This window comes from Arvicanthis niloticus, chromosome 3 (assembly GCF_011762505.2).
Source record: "Arvicanthis niloticus isolate mArvNil1 chromosome 3, mArvNil1.pat.X, whole genome shotgun sequence".
Lineage (NCBI taxonomy): Eukaryota > Metazoa > Chordata > Mammalia > Rodentia > Muridae > Arvicanthis > Arvicanthis niloticus.
Genome location: NC_047660.1, coordinates 124,373,443 through 124,398,306, shown reverse-complemented (window position 1 = coordinate 124,398,306; position 24,864 = coordinate 124,373,443). Strand labels below are relative to the sequence as shown.

The following is a 24,864-nucleotide window of genomic DNA, read 5'->3' as shown; positions in this document are numbered from 1 at the left end:
ACTACATGTCTTCATTCCAGGACCCCCGTAGATACCCTGACATCTCACAGAAACTCCTACACATTCTGGAAGACTTTCCTTTGACCATGCCTCATGGGACACAGTCATTTAAGGTGAGTCCATTTTCTGAATGAATACAACAGCTTAAAGAGGTTGCAACTGTCTTTTGACCTGCTGTTATTCTGAATTTCAACTTGCTACTATGTTTTGTTGTTGTTTACTTGTTATTGGTTCTTTGTGAATTTCACATGCTCCCCAGTCCCACTCAATTTCCCCTTCCCTCTCCGCCCTTGCAACTGCCCTGTTGTGGAAGCCTCTTTTGTTCACACTTTGCTTGCAAATGTTTATTGCAGTGAGTCATTGGTCTGGTTTGAGGCCTCTGGTTTCTGGTACTCGATCAATACTGGAATCTTACTGGGACTCCTCTGGGATGTCCTGTTGTTGTCATGGAGATCCCATAGCTTTGGATCTGTAGGACTGGTCTTTTCATGCACTCCAGTCAGTGGGGTAGGTGTTGGGATGGGACAATTCAAAGCCCTGGATCTAGGCCTGAGATCTGAGCTGGCCAGTCCGCTGGCTCTCCCACTCTCAATCTCTCGTACCATTGGGGCTGACTCACCAGCAACCACCAAAACCAGGGCCAGCTCTACCCTGCTGCCCAGGCGAAATGCAGGGGCCCACTCTCCCAAGTGTTGCCTCTGGTGAGGGACAGGACCAGTTCTCCATCTCTCAAGACCCCTGGGCCAGCTTTCCTGCCTGCTGCAGGTGATGAGGCGTGAGGGAGGGAAAGGCTATCTCTTCCTCATCCACATCACCGCACTGGAGATGAGTAGTAGAGTCAGATTTTCCAGGCTTGTATCCTTGGGGCCGGCTCACTCACAACTCTCACAATGTGCGGGCTGCTAGGGACGGGGTCAGCTCTCCTGCTCTCAAGCCCCCAGGGCGCGCTCTCCCATGGTACCGAGGTAAGGAATCAGGGCAGTTCTGCACAGCCCTCAGAAATTAACATGTTCCTAGTTAGCAGCCCATACCAGGGACAGCCGCCTAGCCTTCGGTGTTAACAGAACCCTGCTGCTATAGGGCCATGGGCCCAGACGTGCCCCTCGGTGGCAGCACAGGCCAGGAGCCCTCCATGGTCCCAGGTGGCATCACCAGCTACGCACATCAGGCTGTTCCCCCCTACTCTTTAGTCTCCAGTTCTGCCTCTCTTCATTGTGCCCACGTCCTTCTGCTTCTCTTTCTCTTCCATTTCTCCACCACTTACTTGCTTCTCTTAGTGGTGCCCGGAGTCTCTGAGTGTCTGGGGTCATCTCAGGAGTGCTATTCCCTGCTTGTGGATTATGGAACCAGGCAGGGATCATCTTGGGCATGGTCTGCTCACCCCTTAGACCTACACAGCACAGGGCTGGTGGTTGTCTGAAGTTAACTCTTTGGGGGTGGGAGTGGGGCGGAGACAAACTGACGATCCTCGATCCTCTCGAGCTCGCTTTTCTCAGAGAATGTTAGGCTACTAACCCTTCAGATGTTCAGTGGTCAGAACACTAAGAGTAGACAGAGGCTGTCTCCTCTCTGCCACCTACTGACACACATGTGACACAGCATGGACTCAGCTTTTAAGAAAGGTTCAGCTATGGAATGGTTTTCATAAGCAATAGTCAGTTAGAAAATGTAGTGTAGTAGTAGGTCCTACTAATGATAGCAAAGCAAAAACTAAATTCCTAGAAATGAAACGAGGGAAAAATATACAGTGCATATGTAAAATAAACTTTTAAATTATGGATAAACATTCAAAAGAAAGCAGACTTAAATAAAAAGAAATGCAATGCATAGCTAGGAATACATAGTATATAAAAATAACAAGTTCTCCTAAATAATGTATATATCAAATATATTTCCAATCAATATACTGACAAGAGTTTTGAAAATTTTGATTTTAAGGTTTATCTAGAAATATGAAAGTAGACATTTATTTTAAAAAGTAGTGAGTATTCTGCCCAACCCTACTCAGCACAAAGATGGCGTCTGTAGCTCTAATAGTTAAGTATGTAGGCATTATATGATTAAATATGATTATTTTAGGATTCAGGAATACATTTAAAAGAACCATAAAGCAGCACCAAGTCCAGAAACAGACCAGGAAGTGTGTCATCACAAAAAGCACACTTCAAATAAACCACAAAAAGGAGAGTTTAGGTAGAGATTTCTGGGCAAGTCACTTTAAAAGCAAAAAAACAAAGCCATGTTTCCCACCTCACAGTGAATGTAAATTCCAGATCTATTCATTTTTAAACATTAAAACTGCACCATGAGGTGCACTAGGTTTTGGGGTGCATGCAGATTCTTTGAGTCTGAGCCCTCCAAACAGGACCCGAAACCCAGAGAGAAAAAAAGCCTGACAGATCCAGCTACATAAAAGAGAATGCGTGAACAATAAGAAACAGTCACAACAAAACCTTACAGATTAACAGACACGAAGAACTGGCAGATCACCGGGGGAGAAAATGAACTTACAACATTAAAATGTGCAAAGCTTTGCTCAGAATTTTTAAAATGCATTTTAAAGCAACAGCGAGATAAAGTTCCAGTCTATCGGATAGGAGTAATTTACATTTTGATAGTGCCCAGGTCTCATTGGACTTGAAGTATTTTTCTGCAAACATAGTATTTGTTTAATAAAGTTACTGAAACAGAACAACCTATTTGTATAGTTGGGAGGAGGGTTCCAGGAGTCCCCAGCAGGGGGCAGCAGAGACCTCCTGCGTTGTGTGTATTCATTTCTCATCCTCGGTTTAGGAGAGAGGCTTTGTGTGTGTGTGGTTTCTGAGGCAACAGTTAAGCTGAGTTATCACTTCTTGTCATCTTCTCAGTGGTGGTTCAGGCAGCTGCTGGCTGGATCTTATCTGGAGAGCTTTCTCACCTGGCTCCATGTTACTCTGCGGAGGAGACATGAACTAACACCTATCTGTTCACCCTCCCCTAGGGCACCACTGACAGGACAAAGGCATGAGCCCATCCAGCTTGGTCAAATGATGAATGCATTGGATTAATTTACAGGGGCATATATGAGGGATTACTCACAGGACTTCGGGTAGCCCCCCCAAACAACTGTATGCCCAAAGCTCCCACCCTCCTGACCTCTCTAGTCACTCACATGAACTCAGACTCCTGTTTAAATCAGCAAAGGCCTGCTTACCCAGGCCTCTGCCCTCTGCTCCCATGAAAGAAGTCTGCCCTGAGCCCAGCTCAGCTGGCTTTCATGGTGGATGTCTCTGTACTTAACTAATGCAGATTAGCTTGGAAGGAATGTGGTAGCTTTTTAGCCCTCGCTATGATAAAATACCTGAGATAAATCAACTTAAAAAGAGGACAGGTTTACTTGGCTCGTGGTTTCAGGAATTTGCACTAAGATGGTTGGCTCCAGTTTGTGGGAGATGGTGGTGAGGCAGAGCCTCCTGGAGGACAGTGTGGTAGAGCCAGGTTGTTTACTTAATGGCATCCAGGAAGTGAATATGAAGAGGAAAAAGAGCCGTGGTCCTGATATTTTCTTCAAGGGCATGGCTCCTAGCCACCTAACTCCTTTCTGCTGGGCTCTACCACTTCTCAGTATCCCCCAGGCTGGTCACCAGGCCTTCATCACATGAGCCTTTGGGGGAATAATTCAGACCCACATTATAGACGGAAGCATAATAAAACTTTATACCTGTGTCTTCCTATCAACTACAAAGCTGCCTTTAGAAGTCTTGATGCACCCTTCTCTGGGCAGACATGGGCTGTCACCAAATCTATCTTTGTTCAAGTCAAGTCTCAACTTGTCTCATCTTTAGCACACGTGAGTACCTTCTCTGTTCATACAGATAAGCAACAGAAATAAAGACAGTATAAGTTGAACTAGGCTACTTTAGAAAGCTTGCCTCAAGAGAATGGAAAAGATGCCCAGTGACCCATGATCCTTCTGACCCATGATCTTCCTGAACCATGAACAGTCTTGCTTAATCATTTTGCTCTGTTCTCTGTTCTCTTAACACAGGATGTAGACTCCCAACAGCCACTGCAAGACCCAATCGGGCGTCCCATCATGCATCAGTCTGGCATCAAACACGCCACAGGGGAGGCAGTATTTTGCGATGATATGTCTGTGTTGGCAGGGGAACTCTTCTTGGCGGTGGTAACCAGCAGCAAGCCACATGCTAAAATCATGTAAGCTATGGTGACCAAGTTAGGTGGCTTGGAATACCCAGCAGGTACCTAGGGACATGGTTGCCTCTTAGCAGCTAATCCTACCCAACATACTGAAAACATAATCTGAGTATGTATCCTGAAAATACAAGATGATAGAAAGACTGTGGGCTTGGGAGTGTAGCCAAGGATGCCCCTGCTGAATGAGTGGCTTTCCTCTGAAGAACTGGCCACTGTTATCTAAGAATTTAACGGGAGCAAGAGCAACTTTTCTGCCTCATTCGATCCTCAAAGCTGTGATTCTCTGACTTATGAATGTCTACCCTCAGAGGAGCTCAAGTTCACAAAGTGTGAGCACTTGAGCACTGGCCTAAGAAGCATAGACACACCCTGAAAAGTGAGGATAGTCTGTGCCCAGGGGAACTAGTGTCCTCCACCTCCTGCAACGTCTGCCTCATGTTTATACCCCCACACTGTGGACTTGCCTGCTGATGTTCATGTGGCTCACAGGATGGTTCTCAGAGTTCCCTTTCTCACACAGATGAGGTCCTTGCCACTGGGTGACACACTGTGTTTCTGTTCCTTTCCTAGCTCCCTTGATACCTCCGAGGCCTTGGCATCACCTGGTGTGGTTGATGTGATAACAGCTCACGATGTGCCTGGTGACAATGGCAGAGAAGAAGAAAGCCTGTATGCACAGGATGAGGTAGTGTGATGCTGATGTCTCAGGCTCTCATGACACAGTAACTTTTGGCAACAAATGCAGGGTTTTATTTACATATACACATATGCATGTATATATGCATGTATATATACATACCTATGTGTGTACACATATACATATGTATATGTGTATACACATTTACTCTTTCTAATGACCTGAGACTAACCACCTGTACTAAGTTTTGTAACTGACTTGAGGCAGCAAGAACAACCTAAGCTGGCTCACTTCTCTTTCTTTTAAGACAAAGACACTGAGGCTCTTGGGCTTTGGTGACTTGTCTGAGGTACACTGTACCTCAGGTACTGGTGTGGCTGAGGCAGTGTTCACACCAGCTCATGCTCTGTGCTACCCACCCCCACCAAGTCCTTCTTCCTCCCCGGTTGACAATGACCTGGCAGCTCCAACTTCCATTCCCTCTGTGTGTCCTCTGCTTCTTCTCAGGTCATCTGCGTGGGTCAGATCGTTTGTGCTGTGGCTGCTGACTCTTACGCTCGTGCCAAGCAAGCTGCAAAAAAAGTGAAGATTGTCTATCAAGACCTGGAGCCCATGATTGTGACAGTTCAGGTAAGTTCTGACCTGCTCAGTCTTTGGGCCACTTGGCAGTGAGTTAGCAAGAGTTGTTAGGTGTCTCAAGATGCAGTACTTGTGAAATTTCTTAGTCCTATGGCAGTTGTCACACACTTGGTTATAACATATACAAACGATGGGGTTTTTATTTATTTATTTATTTTTTGATTGGCTGGTTGGTTTTTGTTTTTTTTTTTTGTTTGTTTGTTTTGTTTTGTTTTTTCTGGAAGTTTTCAGCCGCCTTACTCTTTCTATTAAATAATTCTGACTGGAAATGGGTACCCACTCCTGTGACTGGCTCTAAGAAAACCTGAAACAAAATGGTCTGGTTTTGAATCTTAGAAAGTTCACCATTTGCCTCTTAGTTGGATTTGAAAATTTAGAAATTTGGAATGATTTTCTACTATCTGCCCTGGGTTCCAGCTACGCTGGCCCTGAGCTATCTTTAAGCTTTCTCTTGCTGTCCATGGGACTGGCCCACTCCCCACTGAGTGTGGAGAGGATTTTTCCCCCCTAGGCTTTTCTTTACCTTTTTTCTAAAGTCCGGGGTAAACTGCAGCAATTCCTTGTATTCTGCAACATGCCCACTAGAGAAGGAAGCAGATCCATTCCCCAGCAGAGAGACAGTGACAAGAGTCAGCCACATTGTTTGGCAGACCAGACAGCCCAGTGAGCACTCTGTTCCTTACTAAGGGCCCAGGAAGACCTGTCCACAGATTCATACAGGGAGCTCGAATGTAGTAATTTTCTATCTCAAATCGGAGTTTTCTACCCTGCCTTTGATCATTCAGTTCTTAGATAAAAGACATAAAACACTTATATATATACTAAGTCTTTAAATACTAGATCTGAGCAGATATCTACCTCAAGCCCGAGATATAATTTGTCATACTCTGCCTGGGCCACTCTTACTCCAATTGGCCAGCCCTCATGGTCATGTTTTCATGATTCACCTGCTCCATGGCATCTTCTCCTCTTCCCTCCTCTCTCCCTCCTCTCATGGTCCTGCCTCAGACTCCAAGCCAGGGAACTGAAACCTCCCCTGCCTCCCTTCTACCCAGTTATAGACTGTAGGCATCTTTGTTCAACCAATAGTTTTAAATTATGGAGGAAGGTCACATAGCATGACTGGGCATACGTACAGATTCTCTCTACAGTCGCTTGTCCCGGAGGATTGTATGGTATACCTGTAATATGTTTTTATACCATAATATGTTAAAAATTGTTTCATAAAAATTGTTTCATTTTACTAAAGACATATGCTGGAGCATGGTCTGTCTTAATTGTCAGTCTTAATAGGAATTTCCATAATGGCCATAACTTCTAATAAATGTGTAATTATAGAATTCTAATAAAATGTGTAATTTACAGCCTTTTCAAAAGTTAAAATAGTTGCCTACTGAAATCCTAAATATGTGTCTATAGTATGGTGCACGCATTTCAGTATACCAAACTCTGTAAAAAGAAACACATCCATTTTCCAAATTTCATCTCCTTGGGTACTTTTAAGGTTACTCCCTGTCGGTAATAGAGTTTGGTTATTTAAAGAACAAGTAGCATATGTCTTTACAATCTAAGGAGATTATTGCTAAGTGATAGAAAATTCCTTTTTTAAACCTTTGCTGTTAACCCATTTTTTAAAATGAAATTCTGGAGTCTCTAGCACACCTCCTATCAATAGCTGATCAATTCCATCATTACCTTGTGCTAGAGGCCTGGTAGACCTGTATGAAGTTGGATATGTGTTATATACAATGGATGATTTCTATCTGATCACTTGTTGTAGTTGAATAAACAGTGCAGTCTATTTGAAACCATCCTAAGTTGAGCAGTTTCTATATACAAAACAACTCTTTCTGTATATTTAGAGTCAGTTGCAATATTAAGAGATTCTTGAAAATCTAATAACACCATAAGAATAACATATAACTCTGGTTTTTTAACTGAATTATAAGGTCTCTCAACCACCTTATGTTTTCTGACTTATTTCCTGCCTTTCCTGATTTATTTGCATACAGTCGAATACACTTGAGGTCAAGTGCTAAGGGAAAATAAGGATGACCAGATTAACCTTACCACACGGTTCATTGCATCAGAATAGGACCAAGATAAGGAAGATTAAGTAATAGTGAAGAGGTCAAGAGTAAAATCCAAGCAGCAGGGGAAGAAAGCACAGGTGGACGCCTTCATAATTTTCCTGACTATGACTCAACTTCTAACTTCTGTAAGAGAAAAGATTGATTAATTAGTGATGTAAAATCTATACCTCAACACGAAGAAAAACACGCTAAGAACAGAAGACAGTCAATGGCTGGAAAAAATTCTGCAAGCCACAGCACAGAAAACAAACATATTCCCTAACTATATAAAGATTTCCTAGAAATCAATAAAAAGAGCAACTAGGAACACTGAACCAAGGATACAAGTAGACTGACTGAAAGGAGAAATTGCAAATGCCAACACATGAACAGGAGCAATTTAACAGGTAGAATGAACTGCCATTTTCAACAAAAATATCATGTTCAGGTCTTATCTGTATAATGGAACTGAATCTTGATTCATGGTGCAGTGGTAGAGTGCTTGCCTGGCATGCAGGAGGCTCTGAATTCAACCTTGTTGAACACACACACACACACACACACACACACACACACACACACACACAGGAAATCTGTGGAATTGTGCGCACTTTTTAAATGAGCGCATTCCTTATTCATGGCTGAGGAAAGATCTCTAAACTGAACTGATGAATGAAGGCAAAAGTGATCATAAGGAGGAGGGTAAGAATAGATACCTGTGTGTATCTGCATATATCTAGAATACATAAAAAGTAACAGTAGTGCTCACCTTTGAGGTGTGCACCCATGCACACCCACACTTCAACAGCCTGTGGAGGTGCTGTGGTATCACTCTGCAAACACTGGGATGTGTTGATTAATTTCAAAAAAGTTTTTAATAAAAGTTTTGAAAAGAAAACAGTAAACTATCCACAAAATGTATCAAGAATACAACCAGGTGAGATTTTGAGAGGCACTTGGGTAAGTTAAGAAATAGGGTTTTGTCTGTGTGATTCTAACTACTGAAAACATTCATATGTGTATACGATCCAGTATACATATACATAAACTATATATATACATATACATATGAATTCATCAATACATCTAGCTGTGACTGGAGGGCAAAGTGAACACTAAAGCTCATGTAAGGATATTTAGGCTAATCTAGCATTAAGCCTCCATAATGTGTTTCTTCCAAAGATAAAGGACACAGGTGTTCCCGTTCAGGGAAAGTTGACATACAGAGTTACATAAGGGACTCTATTACACCACCATGATCATATCTTCCAAGATGCACCAGCTGAGAAGATAAGATCTAAGGTGTCCCCATATTCACTGAGGCATTACAAAGTCATGTTTAAAGCATGTGCTATCCTAGGGGATTTGGAAATTGATGGTTATCATTATGTATGGGTTTCAGCATGCAGGATTTACAAGTGACCAAAATGAGCAACAATAATCCCTTTCATCTGTTACCCTCCCAGGATGCTCTGCAATATGAATCATTCATTGGACCTGAAAAAAAACTAGAGCAAGGAAATGTCCAGTTAGCATTTCAGTGTGCTGATCAAATCCTGGAAGGTAAATTCATCTGCTGTCGGGTATAGTTGAAGGAAGGGGTTGAGATGGGGTCTCACTATGTAGCACTACCTTGCCTCAAACTTGCTATGGTGACCAGGCTGGCCTTGAACTCACAGAGATCTGCCTGCCTCTGACTCTTGAGTGCTGGGATTAAAGGTGTGCACTGCCACAACCAGCCCTTTAAGTCCCTTTCTTTCTATCATGGGAGTTTTTAATATATTGATGCTGTGGCTTCTTTATTAGTTGAAGTGAAGCTGGGTGGTGTATCCCAGCATTCTGGATGTCTTCCAAGATGAGTTTGACGGAAGCCTGGGCTGAGGTTTAGCAAGAGCTCTCCCAAAAGCTACCAGCAGGAGGATAAGCTCAGTGAAACTGCTTGCCTAGCACACCCAAGGCCTAAATGAACTTAATGAATCTTAACTCTGCTCATGAAGTGAGTAATGAGAGGGACAACCCAAAATATAAGACTCTGAGAAGATTGGGAGATATATTAAAACGTTTGATTAGGGAGCAGGGATGGTGGTGGTTGTACTTTACAGACAATGAAAAGCATTCTGGTTTTGAATAGGAAACTGGCAGTATCTCAGCTGCCATTTAGAGCACCTGGATCAAAATGGGAAGAAAGGGTCAATCAGAGGTCAGATCAAAGGTCCTTACAATGTCCCCAGTGAGACATAACTGAGACAATAAGGCAGGAGAATTTAAGTGAGAATGTAGGCACTGACTATGTGTGGCCAGCAAGGAAGACTCAGGATGTGCTGTCCAGGGGCAAGTGATACTATTAGCAACATGGCAGACATGTTTGTGGGCAGGCGGATGTGGGATTCAAGAAGCCAGAAGGACCTGATGGGCACTGACCAGAAAAATGAGGTGGAATTCATTAGCAGTTAAGAATTCAGATGCTTGGCTAACTCAGACGGACACCCACAACCAAACAGTGGATGGAGCTTAGGGACTCTTATGGAAGAATAGGAGGAAGGACTGTGAGCCCCAAAGGTGATAGGGACCCCACAGGAAGACCAATAGAGTCAACTAACCTGGAACATTGCAGCTGTCAGAGTCTGAACCAAAGAACATACACGGGCTGGACCTAGGCCTCCCCACACACAAGTACATGTGCAGCTTGGTCTTCATGTGGGTCCCAAACAACTGGGGTTCTTCCAAAAGCTGTTGCCTGTACTTAGGATATGTTGTTCTAGCTGGGCTGCCTTGTCTGGCCTCAGTGGGAGAGGAAGCACTTAGCTTAGCAGATACTTGAAGTGGCGGGAGGAGGGGGAAACCCAGGGGGCTCCCACCTGCTCAGAGGATTGTGGAGGGGGTGACTGGGAGGAAGGCAGTTAAGTGGGATGCAAAGTAGATAAGTAAAAATAATAAAATTAAATTTAAAAAATCAGATGCTTGGAAAAGAGTGGAGCTGGAGACCAGCTTCGAGAGAATCCGTAAGAATCAGTCTAATCCCTGAAGTATCAAGAAAGATCTAAACATCTACTTAAAAATCCATATTCAACCTGATTTCACAGGCAGTTGGCATGACCACCAAGCAAAAAAGATCAAAACCTGATGTTAGAGTCAAAATTGATACTGTGAAAAGAAAAACTTCATACAAATTAAAGTTAGGAGTTTAATTGAGTGAAAGATGACTCTCAGATTAGGCACACTGAGAGCAAGCCGCTCTCTCAGTGTGGACAGGAGGATTCATAGACAAGAAGTGAAGTGAGGGGCAGAAACTGGTCAGTTGGTGGCTTGGGAGAGGCTGAAGCTCAGTCACTGGGTTAATAGCAGAGACAGGCCTGTTATATATATATTAAAAAATAAATAAAAACAGCTCCTGGTTAGGCTTTCAGTCCACTTACATAACTAATTAGGGTAAAGTTTTTTATTGCAAGTATGGAGGTGTTCTGGGGCCAGATTAATTTTTAACACAACAGTATTACAATAAAACATAGTCATCAAACACATGACAAAAGGAGGTGTGGAAAGAAAATGGGGACAGAGAGAGCGAGAGGGAAGGAGGGAGGGAGGGAGGGAGGGAGGGAGGGAGGGAGGGAGGGAGGGAGGGAGGGAGGGAAGAAGAAAATCTTCAGTGAAGATCTGCTGAACTCTTTACAATTTCAAACCTGTTTCCCAGAGAAGTCCAATGAACATGGTGAGTCCAGGATGTTCACCCAGGACTCTCAGCCATGATAGTCAGTAAATTCACAAAAGGAGTGAACACAGCCTAGAAATCCAGATCACCTTAAAAGTTGTATCTGTGGATTTATCATAAACACTCCATGAAGTCTTTTACTCCTGCACATATCTCAACCTACTGCAAACCAAACTTTTTTTTTTTTATCTTTTCTGCATTTATTTGTTTGGCGCATGTGTGCGTGCATGTGTGTGTGTGTGTGTGTGTGTGTGTGTGTGTGTGTGTGTGCACGCGCACCTACTAAGTACACACTTGTGGAGATCAGTGGACAACTTTTGGGAGTTGGCTTTCTCCCATTGAGCCATCTACTGACCACAACTTTATTTTTTAATACCTGTGATTGATCATAGGTTTCTAAAACATTTATTTACTACTTGGGTGAAATTTGTAAAAAGAAAAAAAAAAGAGGAGGAGGGGGAGGAGAGTTTATCCTGCACACCTCCCCTCCCTCATCACGTACACCATTTGTTCTTTCTACCTGAGGTCTCTACTTTTCCTGGGTGGTTGTGTGGCTCGGGTACTGTTTACAGTGTTGAGAATCCATCTCCACATATGCCAGCTAGGCAGGTACTTGACCACTGTGGGACCGAGTGCAGTCTCTTCTATCTCAGTAGATAACTACAATGTAGTTTGTGTGGTTTAAGGCTTCCAATAAACAGAAGAAAAGGCATCCAGCTAGTTGTCGGGATTCAAGTACAAGCTTCTATATGTGTAAAATCATTAACCATCCTGGGCAGCCTCATTACAGAAATGAATTTACCCTTAGGTAAAAGCATCTTATTCTTCAGTCTTACCTGATTTCCCAATTGTCACTCAAGCCAACAAAAGTTAATTTCTAGTTCTTAAGAACATGGTGACTGAGTAAGGAAACGGAGCCAAGCCCATAGGAGATTTTAAATTGCATGTAATTGCCCAATTATACATACTGATGGCTGCTTTAGGAAACTTTGTCAAATTGCAATGATTCTTTGAAATCAAGACAGGAAACTAAATGCCATTCCCATGACCTGAAATAAAATAATAACATTTAGCAAAATATGCCACAGTCTGCTTCAGATGTGTTTAACAATGCATCTCTAAAACGATCCGTGTTTGCTGTGTCCAAAAGGGGAGGTGCATTTGGGAGGCCAGGAGCATTTTTACATGGAGACTCAAAGCGTACGTGTGGTCCCCAAGGGAGAGGAGAAGGAGATGGACATATATGTGTCAAGCCAAGATGCAGCATTTACGCAGGTAGGTTTCATCACACTCATATGACTTAAAGGTAAGAGTAACATTCAGACAAAAGTTGAATATCAAATCGGGGCAAAACCAAGCCCTAATCTATACCGCTTCCCTTTAGCCTTCCACAAAAGTCTACCCACTTTGTCTCAAATGATAACTGCCTCCTGACTCACTAGGAAGTAAACCGAGGCTACAGGATATGGCTGCTTCTAGTCTTCATCTTCCCAAAGCCCCTCCCACCTCTAGCCTATGGTGAAGGGCACTCCCTCCTCTCCAGCCCAAAGCTTTGCCTTTGCTGTGTCTATAATGTTAATCTGTAGTTTTTAGTACCTATTCAGATCAGTAGATTAAAATAAGCCTGCCCTATTCATGTACATGTGTGCATATGTGGTGTGTGTGTGTGTGTGTGTGTGTGTGTGTGTGTGTGTGTGTGTGTATGCATGTGTGTTCATGTGGGTGCACATGCATGTGTGAAAGCATGTGTACAGGCCAGAGGTCAACCTCAGGTGTTGTTCCTTGGGTGCTGTCCACCTGGTTTTTTGAGACAGGGTCTCTCACTGGCCTGAATCTTCCCATGAATGCTAGGCTGATCAGTGGGTACAGGGGATCTGGTCTGTCTCCTTTACCTCCATGCTGGGGTTGCAACTTTGACACCACCTCAGCTGGCTTTTTCTGGGGATTGACATTGGGTCTGCCTGCTTGTACAGCAATTAATTTTTTTAACGGAGCTATCTCCCCAGCCCAAAGATGGCCCATTCTTAAAAGTAACCCCACCCCCACCCCAGCTAGCCTGTTGTGAGTTCAAGACTAACCTAAATCAGTGAGACTTTGTCTCAAAAACTAAACTAGCGGGCTGGAGTACAGAGATGACTCAGCACTAAGGGCACATGGACCCAAGTTCAAGTCCCAGCACCCACATCAGGCAGCTCACAAGCACTTGCAACTCCAGCTCCAGAGGATCCCACACCTCTTGCTTCTTCTAACACCCACACTTGTGCGTGCGTGTGCACACACACACATACCCTTAAGTAAATTGAAATAAAGTTAAAAGTGTGCCCTGATTCTGCTTCAGCTGTAGCTTGCCTTCACCTCTCCTCCCCTTCTGAGACACGTTGTTACAGTGGTTTGCATTTCCTTATGCTTCCGCTCAGTTTTTGCCACACTCAGCAGTTGCTGCTGCTCCTCTAAACACACTGTTTGGACATCCTCACAGCCATCCCCTGCACGTCACTAGTCCTAATGTTCTCCATGTAACTTGCTATGGAGGTTTGGTTTTTTTTTTTTGTTTTTTTGTTTGTTTGTTTTTTTTTGTTTTTGTTTTTGTTTTTTTCCAAATGGTTGTGATATTTCAAAATAAATATTTACATAGTAAAAATATAAGAAGGAAATGTGCTAACTAGGTGTGTTTATGCAAACACACATATAGCCATGTGTTCCTACAGTATTTTCCTTATATTTACAACGAAGTCATTCTTGGGGAGTTTAACGTGAATGAGCCATAGCCAAGTTTCCCCAGGAGGCTCAGTCACAGCTAAAGACAGGTCGGTTCTCTCTGCCCCAGTTCTACTGTATTTCAGAGTGTCTAGCCTTTCTTACTCCTGCACAGCGCCATAAACATTACACCTTTGATCTCAGGCCCTTCAGAAACTACATAGGTTATCCTGAGTATATAGACACTAATTCTGTTCACCATCAAGTTTGCACAACCCTGCCCCATTACTCCCTGCTCAGGATGCTTCAGGTGTGTGTGTGTGTGTGTGTGTGTGTGTGTGTGTGTGTGTGTCCCTTTCCAGTCATGATCCTGCTTTCTTGTGTAAGCTCTTTGTAGCATGCTATGCTGGTGGCCATACTCTCTACCCATTGAGTCAGAGCAATTATCCCCTGATTGATGTCGGAGGTAAACATATATTCTCTGCTGAGCAGAAGTATAAATTATTTAAAGAATGAGAGTTGCCATTCTTTAAACTCCCCAACACACACACACACACACACACACACACACACACCACTATGTTGTAGCATGAACCCCCTGCAGCCACTTTTGGCTGCAGCCTGGGTTGTTACCATCCCCCCTCTGATCCACTTGCTTCCACTTCAGACCATCCCCTGAGTCATAGCAGGCTCAGATTTACCCCATGCATCACGGTCCACCAATGAGCTCTGCCAGCCTGACTAGGAATCGTGTAATATTTCCTTTTGCACAGTGCCCAGCTTCCTCGGCCTCTTATGCCAGCCCATTTATATAAGGAATTAATGCTCAGAGCTAGGGGACTTCGCAGGATTGTAGAGATTGCTGCACAGAGGGGAATGAGGAGCTCAGGGTGGCTATTTGTAATGTGATCTATCATTCATTTAATTTTGAAAAGCCATACCAACGCATCCTCTCAGCTGCCATGTTGCAAGCATCCATAGCATTGTCTGCAGTTGGTACTCAAAATAGATAAAGAAGTATGTTCTTATTGTAGGCAGTGAGAAAATACTATGAACATCCTTTGTAAATGAACTTCTTGCTAACTGTATGTGTTCTGTTTCCCCTTCTGGGGGGGGGGGGGTCCTGTGGCCAACCGCTCATAGGAAATGGTGGCTCGCACCTTGGGCATTCCAAGGAACAGGATCAACTGCCATGTGAAAAGGGTTGGTGGAGCCTTCGGAGGGAAAACAAGCAAGCCTGGCCTCCTGGCATCTGTGGCAGCTGTGGCCGCACACAAGTGAGTGGATCTGGGAGCCACACCCACATGGAGATGGCTCCTCTGTGTCCCAGTTCTTACCCTCTGGTCCCAACAATTTCAAGGACAGTTTTTGGGAGACACTCCCAACATGTGCCAAGGGATTGCTCGCCTAGTCAGCCTCACTGGGGGAGGGGGCCCAGTGCTGGGAACAGGTTGACTCACTTGTCTTCCTGCTTTCCCACAGAGTCAGCAGCAGGGTGGGTTCTGTCTCACATGCCTGCTGCCTTTCGGCTCAACTGCTAAAGAAACAAAAATTAGTTGACAGACAGTTTGATTAGTCCTTAGTATTCATCGAGACATAAGCAAAAGCCCATAGAGATAGAAGGGAGGATGAGGGGAAATGAATATTTGGATGTTATCTGTGTGGCTGGTTGTTACTCCGTGAGTAAGAAGAAGATACCTGGTAGTAACATTAAAAATTAAGTGTGCTTAGAAGGACAAAAACTGCTGATGGCCACACTTCCTGGAAGAGCTATGTGGCTGAGGACTTCGGCAAGACACTTGTTTCTCACTGAGCCCCCTTTTGAATTTTTTACATTGTCTTATGTGTATGGATAACCTACTAAAATAGTGAGGCTATTACTGAGGCACACGGCTAACAAGGCGTGCTGCTGTAATGACGGAAAGGCCAGATCACAAACCCTGATTCCGGAAGGCAGATCTGATATCTCAGATAACCTAGGATCTAGAAGGAGTACTCAGGACTCACAAGCCACCTCTTTCCCTCCCTTCCTATCTCCCTCCCTCCCTCCTTCTCTCTCTGTCTCCTCTCTGTCTGTCTGTCTTTCTCTCTGTCTCTCTCTGTCTCTCTGTCTCTCTCTCTCTCTCTCTCTCTCTCTCTCTCTCTCTCTCTCTCTCACACACACACACACACACACACTCAACTCCCCCATCTCTCACTCACTACATCCTAGAAAAGACACAGCTACAAAGAAATGAAGCATATGCTTAATTTTAGTAACCCCAACCACACTTAAGAGCTTCATAACGGGGAGTTCTTAAGTGACTCATTGAAGGAGAAGAAGGTAGGGTTGACATGATTGAGCATGCCACCAGATGTCTATGCTTTGTTGTTTTTAATCTATGCATGATGTATACGTGGGCTACATCACATATATGGAGCTCAAAGGACAACATTATGGAGTATGTTCCTTTCTTCTACCTTTATGTGGGTTCTAGGGATCAAACCCAGATTGCCAAGCTTACATGCTAGCACCTTTCCTCATGGAGCCACCTCCTCAGCCCCAATCTGTGCTGTTTCCTTAGAAGGTGACATCTGATGTTCACCTGGAGGGACTCTGAGATACAGACTGAAGTTGGAAATGACCAGAGGAGACTCTGGAATTCCAACTGCAGTCATCTGGAAATGGAAATTAAGGCTTTGCCAAATGAGCACTTATTGAAAGAGGAGAAATAGAGCATAGAAATTTTGTAGAAGAAAAAAATAATTAGATTTAACATGAATTGGTATTTGGACAAAGAACACAAGGAACTAAGGTATAAAATTGGACTTGTGTATCAGCTAGACAGCGGCACCACTAACATTAGTGGAGTGAGGTTACAAATGGGATAATACAGGATTCACATACACACACAAGTCTCCTTGTTTGGTTTTAAATTTCCCAAATTGCTCTGGGGGTGGAAGGTGGGAATCTAAGTCACGGCTGTTAACCTTTTCTAAAACTTTGGAGTCAGATCTGTAGCAGTCACTGGCAGGCTTGCCTGTGACACCAGACAGAGGAGCTCTCTCCCTTCCTTCCTGTGAATGAATGAACACCTTAAGCCTACAGGAAGTTTCCCAGTCACACCATTTACCCAGAAGCAGCAAAAACCTCCCAGCTCCCTTCTCTCTCCCGAGAGTGGCTGTATTCTGATTCTTTCTCCTTTGATTTGTGGAATGACAGTGGTTGCTGGCACATTCTGCAAACCTGAACTCATAATCTCACATTGATTGGAATTGTGATTCCCTGTTTTCCTCTCTAGGACTGGCCGCCCAATTCGTTTTATTCTAGAGCGTGGGGATGACATGTTGATAACTGGAGGACGTCACCCACTACTCGGGAAATACAGGGTGAGTGGGTAGCAAAGTCCCTGCACACATGCCACTTCAGGGGCCTGTGGCTTGCAGCTCCAGTCCTTTGGAGCTCTCTGCTCACCCTTGCAGTATGATGTGTGTGCTTTGGCCTTCTTACCAAGCCTCAGTATCACCAGTGTGACCTGTGGGTCACTGCACATAGAAGGAAAAGAGAGGCTAATACAGAGACTAGGGGCATGACCAAGATGGACGGAGACTGGCATTTGTGGGTCTGCCCATCCCTGGGACCTTTAGAAGACATGTTTCTGGATTTGAGACTTCTCTGAATTTGACTCATCATTCAATTCATTCATGAATTGAATTCAAAATACTTCCTCTTTGCCAGAAGATTGTTTTCTAGCAACTTCAACCTGGTAGAATACAAAGCCCTGTAGGACACAGAAAATATGCCGAGAAACAAGCAACAGACCCGACCTCCCGAGCCTCAACTTTAGACCCCAGAGACTTCAGCCCTTAGGAGAGGAGACTGTGGACAGTAACATAAAGCCTGAGTGTTTTCTCACTGTGGTCAGATACAGATCCTTACTCAGGAGCAGGGACCTTCCCTAAGTTATTCCTGCAGCTGAACCCCAAAACCCCATAGAGTGTTCCCCCTGTTTTCTTCAGAATGCTTCCTGCATGCCAAATGCCACCCTGCTTATTCCCTTCTGAGTACCTGGTGCATAGTTCCCAATCAGGTGGCTAGTGGTAAGCCCATCTCCCCACCAGATCAATGGCTTCTTGTGCAGGAGGCTTGTCTGTTTTCTTGGTATCTCCCACATAAACAAAATATGCACTCAAGTGAAGTGTGTGATGGTCAACACTCTGAAAAGGACTCAGAGGTCAGACAGACAGATAAGCCTGTTCTCGTTGGAGTGGTCATTCATTCAACAGACAAATACCGGGTTCCACAGGACCTACCACAATCAGTTGAGCCAGCCAAACCAGGGGACTGAGAACTCAGTCCACCGCAGTGTTCCTTTGTAGTTTCCAATCTTCCCCTTCCAACTAAGTATATTGTAAACTATTGCCAAAATAGATGGTATTTTTGTAATACTGTGATAAAAGCTACTTGCTTTGTGGGAAACAAAAATAAATAGAGGAAACTCAGTATGTGTGGGCTGAAGGGGAGAGCCATCTTGGATGAATGTTCTGAGGGATCAGGAAGCAACCAAGGAAAGAGATATCTAGGGCACATCCCAGTAGGTCAGTTCAGTCGGAATCCCTGCGCCTCCCACAGCTGCTGTGATCACCTCAGGCCCAGCATGAACCCTGATGAACACCCTCCCAGTGCCTGACTAGGTGACCCAGCTCCAGCCTAGCTAGGATGCTGCCATTGCTTAAACTGCTGAAAAGCTATGCAGAATGGAGAAAACCTATTCAGTGTTCTAAAGGAAGACACTACCAGAAAGCAGCGAAGACAGAGCAGACTGCCCCATCTCTTTCTCGTAGGTTTTCAAGACAGTCTCACTCTATAGTTCTGATAGCTTGGACTACAAGTGAACTCCCCACCATTCAGGTCAGCAAAGATCAGAGAGTGGCCACTGGATCAGCAGCAGCAGGGTCACCTGAGCATTTGCTAGACACAGAGATTCCCAGGCCCAGGTCTACTGAGTCAAATACTCTGAGGTGAGACTCAAGTCTTCAGATGGTGGTGACACACATGAACCCTTGGCTTGGGTGACAGCTTTGTCCTTGTTGTCATGCCTGAGGGTACTGAGACATAGAAAAGTAGAGCGAGCATCCCAAAGCAAATGGCAGAAGCTGGGTTTGAACCTAGGCAGCCCATACTCTCAGCATCCACTGAACTTCCACTTGTTCTGCTCAAATGCTCAGGAAGTAGTATTCATACCACAGAACTCACAGAAGCAAACGTTGCTTAACTGTTCACAGATTGGCTTCATGAACAATGGGAAAATCAAGGCAGCAGACATCCAGCTTTATATTAACGGAGGCTGCACCCCAGACGATTCTGAGCTGGTAAGTGACTTGTGAGAACACCTCGCTTTCCCACTCCTAGTGACAGGAGGCTCGATGATGCCCAAGCCTGACTCCTTAGAGGACCAGCTTAGAAGGCCCAGCCCACAGACCCCACCCACTTGCCATGGAAGATAAACTGTGAGCAAGGATGACTTGGAATGCTTCCAGATGTCTACCACCCACTGCCTGAGAAGTCAGGGAGTGGTTAGATGCTCTGGCTCCGAGGTACCCCATCCAGGAGGGTACCCAAGGCTTACTCACTCACTGCACTCTAGGGTCTGGGTGTGAGCCTTTGATTAACGCCTTTGGTTGACTCCCAGAACTTTCCCTGCAGAGAGCTGAGTCTTTCTTTTCTCCTCCTCCTAATGCTCTCTTCTGGGCAGAGCTGGGGGAACTGTCAGGGAAAGAACAGGCTAACATGTGGAGGATAGGGTTTGGGGCTTACCTCAGGCAAATCTCCTCTTTGTGCCAGGGAAAGCTCTTTCCCATACCTCCCGCCTCTTCCCTCCTGCTCAGAGACTAAGCTCTATGTAGGCTCTCATCCAGACCCAACAGCTTTTGCAGTGCCTCTCATCCAAAACTCCTGCAGAGTCCTCCCATGCCTGTCACAACCTAATCCTTTAACAATAGATATGAGGACACCATTGGCCTAATTGGCCCTTTTTCTCTTTCTAAATCTTTCCATCGATTCTAAAGGTGAAAGTAGGTCCACAAAAGTGTGTTGAAACTGGGAACAGCATCTCTTTCTCCTCTTTGGATAAAAACAATACAAATAAACAAAGCAGAGCAAAACCAAACCTTGTAAGTCTTAGGAATTAAAAACAAGGAATGAAACCATAAAACTAAGTACATAGCTATACAAGTTGATGGCCGGGAAACAACGTGTGGGATTCCTTCCTGCCTGTGCCAAGCATGGAGTCAAGGAACACACTTCAGAAGTGTCTAGTGACCTAGACAAGGAATTTGACTGATGCCTAGATGATTTTTTTTTTTTTTTTACCTTGAAACACTTTTTAGGTGATAGAATATGCTTTGCTCAAACTGGAAAATGCTTACAAGATCCCCAACCTCCGTGTCCGAGGTCGAGTTTGTAAGACCAACTTGCCATCCAACACAGCGTTTCGGGGATTTGGCTTTCCCCAGGGGGCATTTGTAACAGAAACCTGTGTGTCAGCTGTGGCAGCCAAGTGCCACTTGCCACCAGAGAAGGTAAGAGGGGCTGACAATTGTTTTAAAGTCTTTAAATAGATAAATGGAACATTTTCAGTTCTCCATACCACATTGTTCCTTAAGTGCTTCATTTGATAACGTGCTGTCTCTGTGATATTCTATGGCCCATCTCTTTAGGGCTAGCTCTTGGAGATCTTTTTGTGAAATTGGGCATTTCATCCACCAGGTTCGAGAGTTAAACATGTACACAACAATCGACAGGACAATTCACAAGCAAGAATTTGACCCAACGAATCTGATAAAGTGCTGGGAGACATGTATGGAAAATTCTTCCTACTATAACAGGAAGAAAGCTGTAGATGAATTTAACCAACAGAGTTTTTGGAAGAAGAGAGGAATTGCCATCATCCCCATGAAATTCTCAGTTGGATTTCCAAAGACATTTTATCATCAGGTAATTATTGGAAACACTTAAAGTTAATTATATATACATATAATATTATATGCATATATATACATTCACATACATATATAGCATATATATAATTTATATATGTGCATATAGCAAAAGCTCTATTGATACTAACTCTTAGAACAGTGGTTCTTAACCTTCCTAATGCTCTGACCCTTTAATACAGTTCCTCAGGTTGTGGTGACCCCCACCATGAATTACTTTCATTGCTACTTCATAAGTATAATTTTGCTACTATTATGAATTGCAATGTACATATCTGATATGCAAGATATACGATTCTGATATGTGACCCTTGTGAAAGGTTGTTTGACACCCAAAGGGATCTCGACCCACAGATTGAGAACCACTGTCTTAGACAATAATTCCCAAGGCAGGGGGTATTTGTTTGTCAGGTTCGATTCTTTTGCCCTCAAAGCTACAATATTGATGGTTGAGCAACTGCTGATAACAAGATCTGTAATTCAGGAGTACTTCCTTAAACCTAATCCTGTCACAGACCTGTTGTGCTCTAATTAACTTCTAAGCATTACTGCTGGAAGCTGTTTCTGAAGCTGCCCTGCCCTGCCTCCCTGATGCTTAACTCTTACAGTCAAGCAATGATGAAATTTGACCTCCCTTAAGGGTTCTTCATTCCAAGCTACAACATAAGCCCTCATCTCTGCTATCTGTTTGTTCTCTATCCTAGTGTGGGGCATATACGATGGTATGGGTAGATGTATTGTTCAGTAGACAGACGAATAGTGTATGGGTGATACACTGTAGCAACCATAAGAAAATGAAGGGATTTTTATTTATTATTTATAATCTTCTTGAAACTGTTTCCTGAGTTTTTGAAGACATGAGCTGAGATTTTATGGGCAACGCTATGCAAGCAAAGTGAGCTCACTGGATCATGCACGGAAAACCCACTTCTGTCAATGATTTTTCATTGTCTGTAGGTTTCTCATAGAGAAACATTTTGCCTTGGGAGCGTAGAGCTAGTCAGAACCTAATAATGAGTCTTTTAAAATCAGAGCCGTCATGATCAAGCAAAGGCAGGGCCCCCAAAAGACAGAGTTGGTGGAATCTTAGAACATGTTTTATGAGAATTGCAGGAGAAGAAAGATGAGAGTATCTGTCGGTGCTGTACTCAATATTCATGGGTTTGCTGCCTACAAGATGGGCATATGAGAATGCTCCACCTCCTGGGACTCCTGCTCCCTTCCCAGGGTGGCCATGAAGAGAGAGCATCCCCACGCTGCAGTGCCTGCAACTAGGTCACACGTCTGCAGCAACTCCTCTGCTGTCTGTGCACTCTGCCAGTAAATCCTTTGAAACCATAACATCGCTGGGCTGTTTTACCACACCCCAGATAATGAGGGGAGGCACCCATCAACGTCAGGGAAGACAATGACTAGTTAGTTATTCAAATCCGTGTCACTAGATATTACCCATGTTGTTAACATGTGCATGGTTGTTCAACTCTAATTGGCCCTGTCTCCTAGAAACAGCTCTATCTACCCTCTCAAAACTAACAAGTTTATCTGCCCAAGATTATACTTGCTCAAAACACTCTCTGCTCTACTCTTGGAAGAAGGTAGCATGAAATCAAATTATACCCACTTTGTAGACTGTATTTCAATAAGGGGTTTCTAGAGGTGGGGCTTAAATCTCTGTTATCCCTTGTTTAGTAACTCAAGTGAGAATTCTACCCCACTCCAAGGATCATTTATCCACGATACACAATGGGTGTTTAGTGTACCTCCTTATGGGGAAAAAAAATCACAGTTTTTTTTGATAATCGGTATTTTTCTCGATGAAAATGTTCTACTGATCTTTGTAACCATACAAATAATATGTGTTTACTATTATTATAAACAAATTTAAAAGACACCAAAAGTTTCAAAAAGAAAAAAAAATCGCTTGAAAGCCAACCGTGTTGCTGTTGATTTTTGTTAGTATGTTTTTCTGTACCTCTGGGAGTACCTGTGAATATCTATGTAATTGGATGTTGTTGGGATCACTTTCCACCTAGTGTGCTCAGTTTTAACACAGTTGCAAAGGGCTTTCCATCTGAGTGTGAGAGGGAAGCTGTCTCTTCCTCTTTCCTTTACCTCCAGCTACAACAACATCGGTGCTATTAGTTTCAAGTACATGCTTCTACTTGTTTCTGCGTGTCCCTCTACAGGAACATATAATCGCAAGTGAACGTTCACAGACAGATGGAAGTGTGTGACGGTGTCATATCTTTGAGTGAGAATGTTCTTCTCACCTTCCACTTTCTTCCTTGCCCAGTGATCAAACTGGAACTAACAGCATTAAGTGGGAAAAGAAGAGGTGGGGTACGAGGAGAGCTAGCAATATAAAATGTTCCTGCCTCCCTTGGAATCCCATATCCCCTCTGAAGCCACTGTAGTCACCTGCTCTGAGCCTGATCAACTCGGCACACCTTTTCCAGCACCTCCTGGGTGATTGACGACTTTATCCAGGCAAAGTGCTCTGATCTGGAGATTCGCTGCTGGAAGGTCTGGGAGTGTGCCTGATTTGAATGTTTAATGGCTGTGTGGCTCTGACAGGTCTCTGGCTCTCATCGTCATTTCTCACCTGCAAAATGGAAATGGTATGGTAGCAATCGTTTCAGTTCTGGGCCAGCTGATAGTCATAGGGCAGAGCAAAAGTCCCTCCTGTCCAGGAGCAATAACCCCACGGATGAGACACATGTCCCACACGTAGACATAGACTGCATAGCTTTGCTCCATCAGTGGGACAGCACCCACTCTCTGATTCATGAAAACTCTGAGCAAGTCTCACAAAATAATAACGCCTGGTTTAGCAGGTGGGAGAGGGCAGTCCTGAAACATTGTCAGAGCCAAAATAGCCTTTGAAAGCCATTCCAAGCCCCCCAGGGAGGTTTAGGGGGTAGTCCTATAAAGACATACATCAAAGAAGAGTACAGATATGCTAAATGGGAGGTGGAGGGATGGCTCAGTGGTTAAGATTACTTTCTACTCCTGCAGAGAACCTAGGTTTGCTTCTCACAAATGTCTATACATCAAGGGAGTTATACAGGGGACCTTTTCTGGCTTCCTTGGGCACCAGGCATGTACATAGTACACAGGCATACATGAAAGACTCATATGCACATGAAATAAAGACAAATTTTTTAAATAATATGCTAAATGGGCTAATAAGAAAAATAACTTTAAGTATTTCAATATATTTGCACTAAGACAAACCATATTCACTGCTAGAAACTTTTTAAAACAATCTCATTGAGATATAATTTATATACAATAAAATTCTTGTGTTTAACATGTGCAATTTATATCAGTTGTGTAATCCCATCACTTAAGATTCTGAAGCAGCAGGATTATGAAACTGAGGCCTGCCTAAGCTATATAGCACAATTTTGCCTCTGCAACAAGAGAAAGAAAAAAAAAAGAAAGAAAGGCAACAACATGGACAGGACAATCCAGTGATTTATAATTTTGTCACAGAATTAAGCAGCAACATGTGTAGTAATTCACACTAAGTGACATTTCCAAAACCACTATTGCTTTCACCTCATTGGGTGAGAGCAAGCTAAATTTCGACCAGCCATGTTGGAGTTCAGCACAATCTGAGAACAGATTTCTAATTTCATTTCAGGCTGCAGCTTTGGTCCAGATCTACACAGATGGGTCTGTACTAGTTGCTCATGGTGGTGTTGAACTGGGACAAGGTATTAACACCAAAATGATACAGGTGAGAGAGGTCATTTCACGATTATCTTAGAAAGAGCTTATGAAATATCCTGGATTCTGTACTGGACCATATTTGGGCTTCATGATACAAAGCCAACATACCCTCAGAGTCCCTACTTGTTCTTAGTGGATCCACTGGAAATAAGCCAGCTCGAAGGTGGAAAGAGTCTTCACCCTCCTTCTGGAGTGAAAGG

At 43.7% G+C, this 24,864-nt stretch overlaps 1 protein-coding gene and 1 non-coding gene across 3 annotated transcripts in view; one reads left to right on the top strand and one right to left on the bottom strand.

The window, feature by feature from the left end:
* Nucleotides 1–24,864, top strand: part of LOC117706200 (aldehyde oxidase 3) — an 80,811-nt gene that overhangs the window by 32,643 nt on the left and 23,304 nt on the right. For both annotated transcript variants that reach the window (XM_034499068.2, XM_076931884.1), the window contains 12 exons: nt 21–113; nt 4,028–4,197; nt 4,768–4,882; nt 5,342–5,464; nt 9,012–9,108; nt 12,405–12,529; nt 15,095–15,228; nt 17,233–17,320; nt 19,217–19,303; nt 20,321–20,512; nt 20,700–20,927; nt 24,576–24,671. In XM_034499068.2, the coding sequence (XP_034354959.1) occupies nt 21–113; nt 4,028–4,197; nt 4,768–4,882; nt 5,342–5,464; nt 9,012–9,108; nt 12,405–12,529; nt 15,095–15,228; nt 17,233–17,320; nt 19,217–19,303; nt 20,321–20,512; nt 20,700–20,927; nt 24,576–24,671 (1,548 nt within the window). The remainder of the gene's footprint in view (nt 1–20; nt 114–4,027; nt 4,198–4,767; nt 4,883–5,341; nt 5,465–9,011; nt 9,109–12,404; nt 12,530–15,094; nt 15,229–17,232; nt 17,321–19,216; nt 19,304–20,320; nt 20,513–20,699; nt 20,928–24,575; nt 24,672–24,864) is intronic.
* On the bottom strand, nt 1,499–1,624 carry LOC117706436 (small nucleolar RNA SNORA17). The gene has a single exon (XR_004606539.1). It is a non-coding gene; the product is annotated as a small nucleolar RNA SNORA17 (small nucleolar RNA).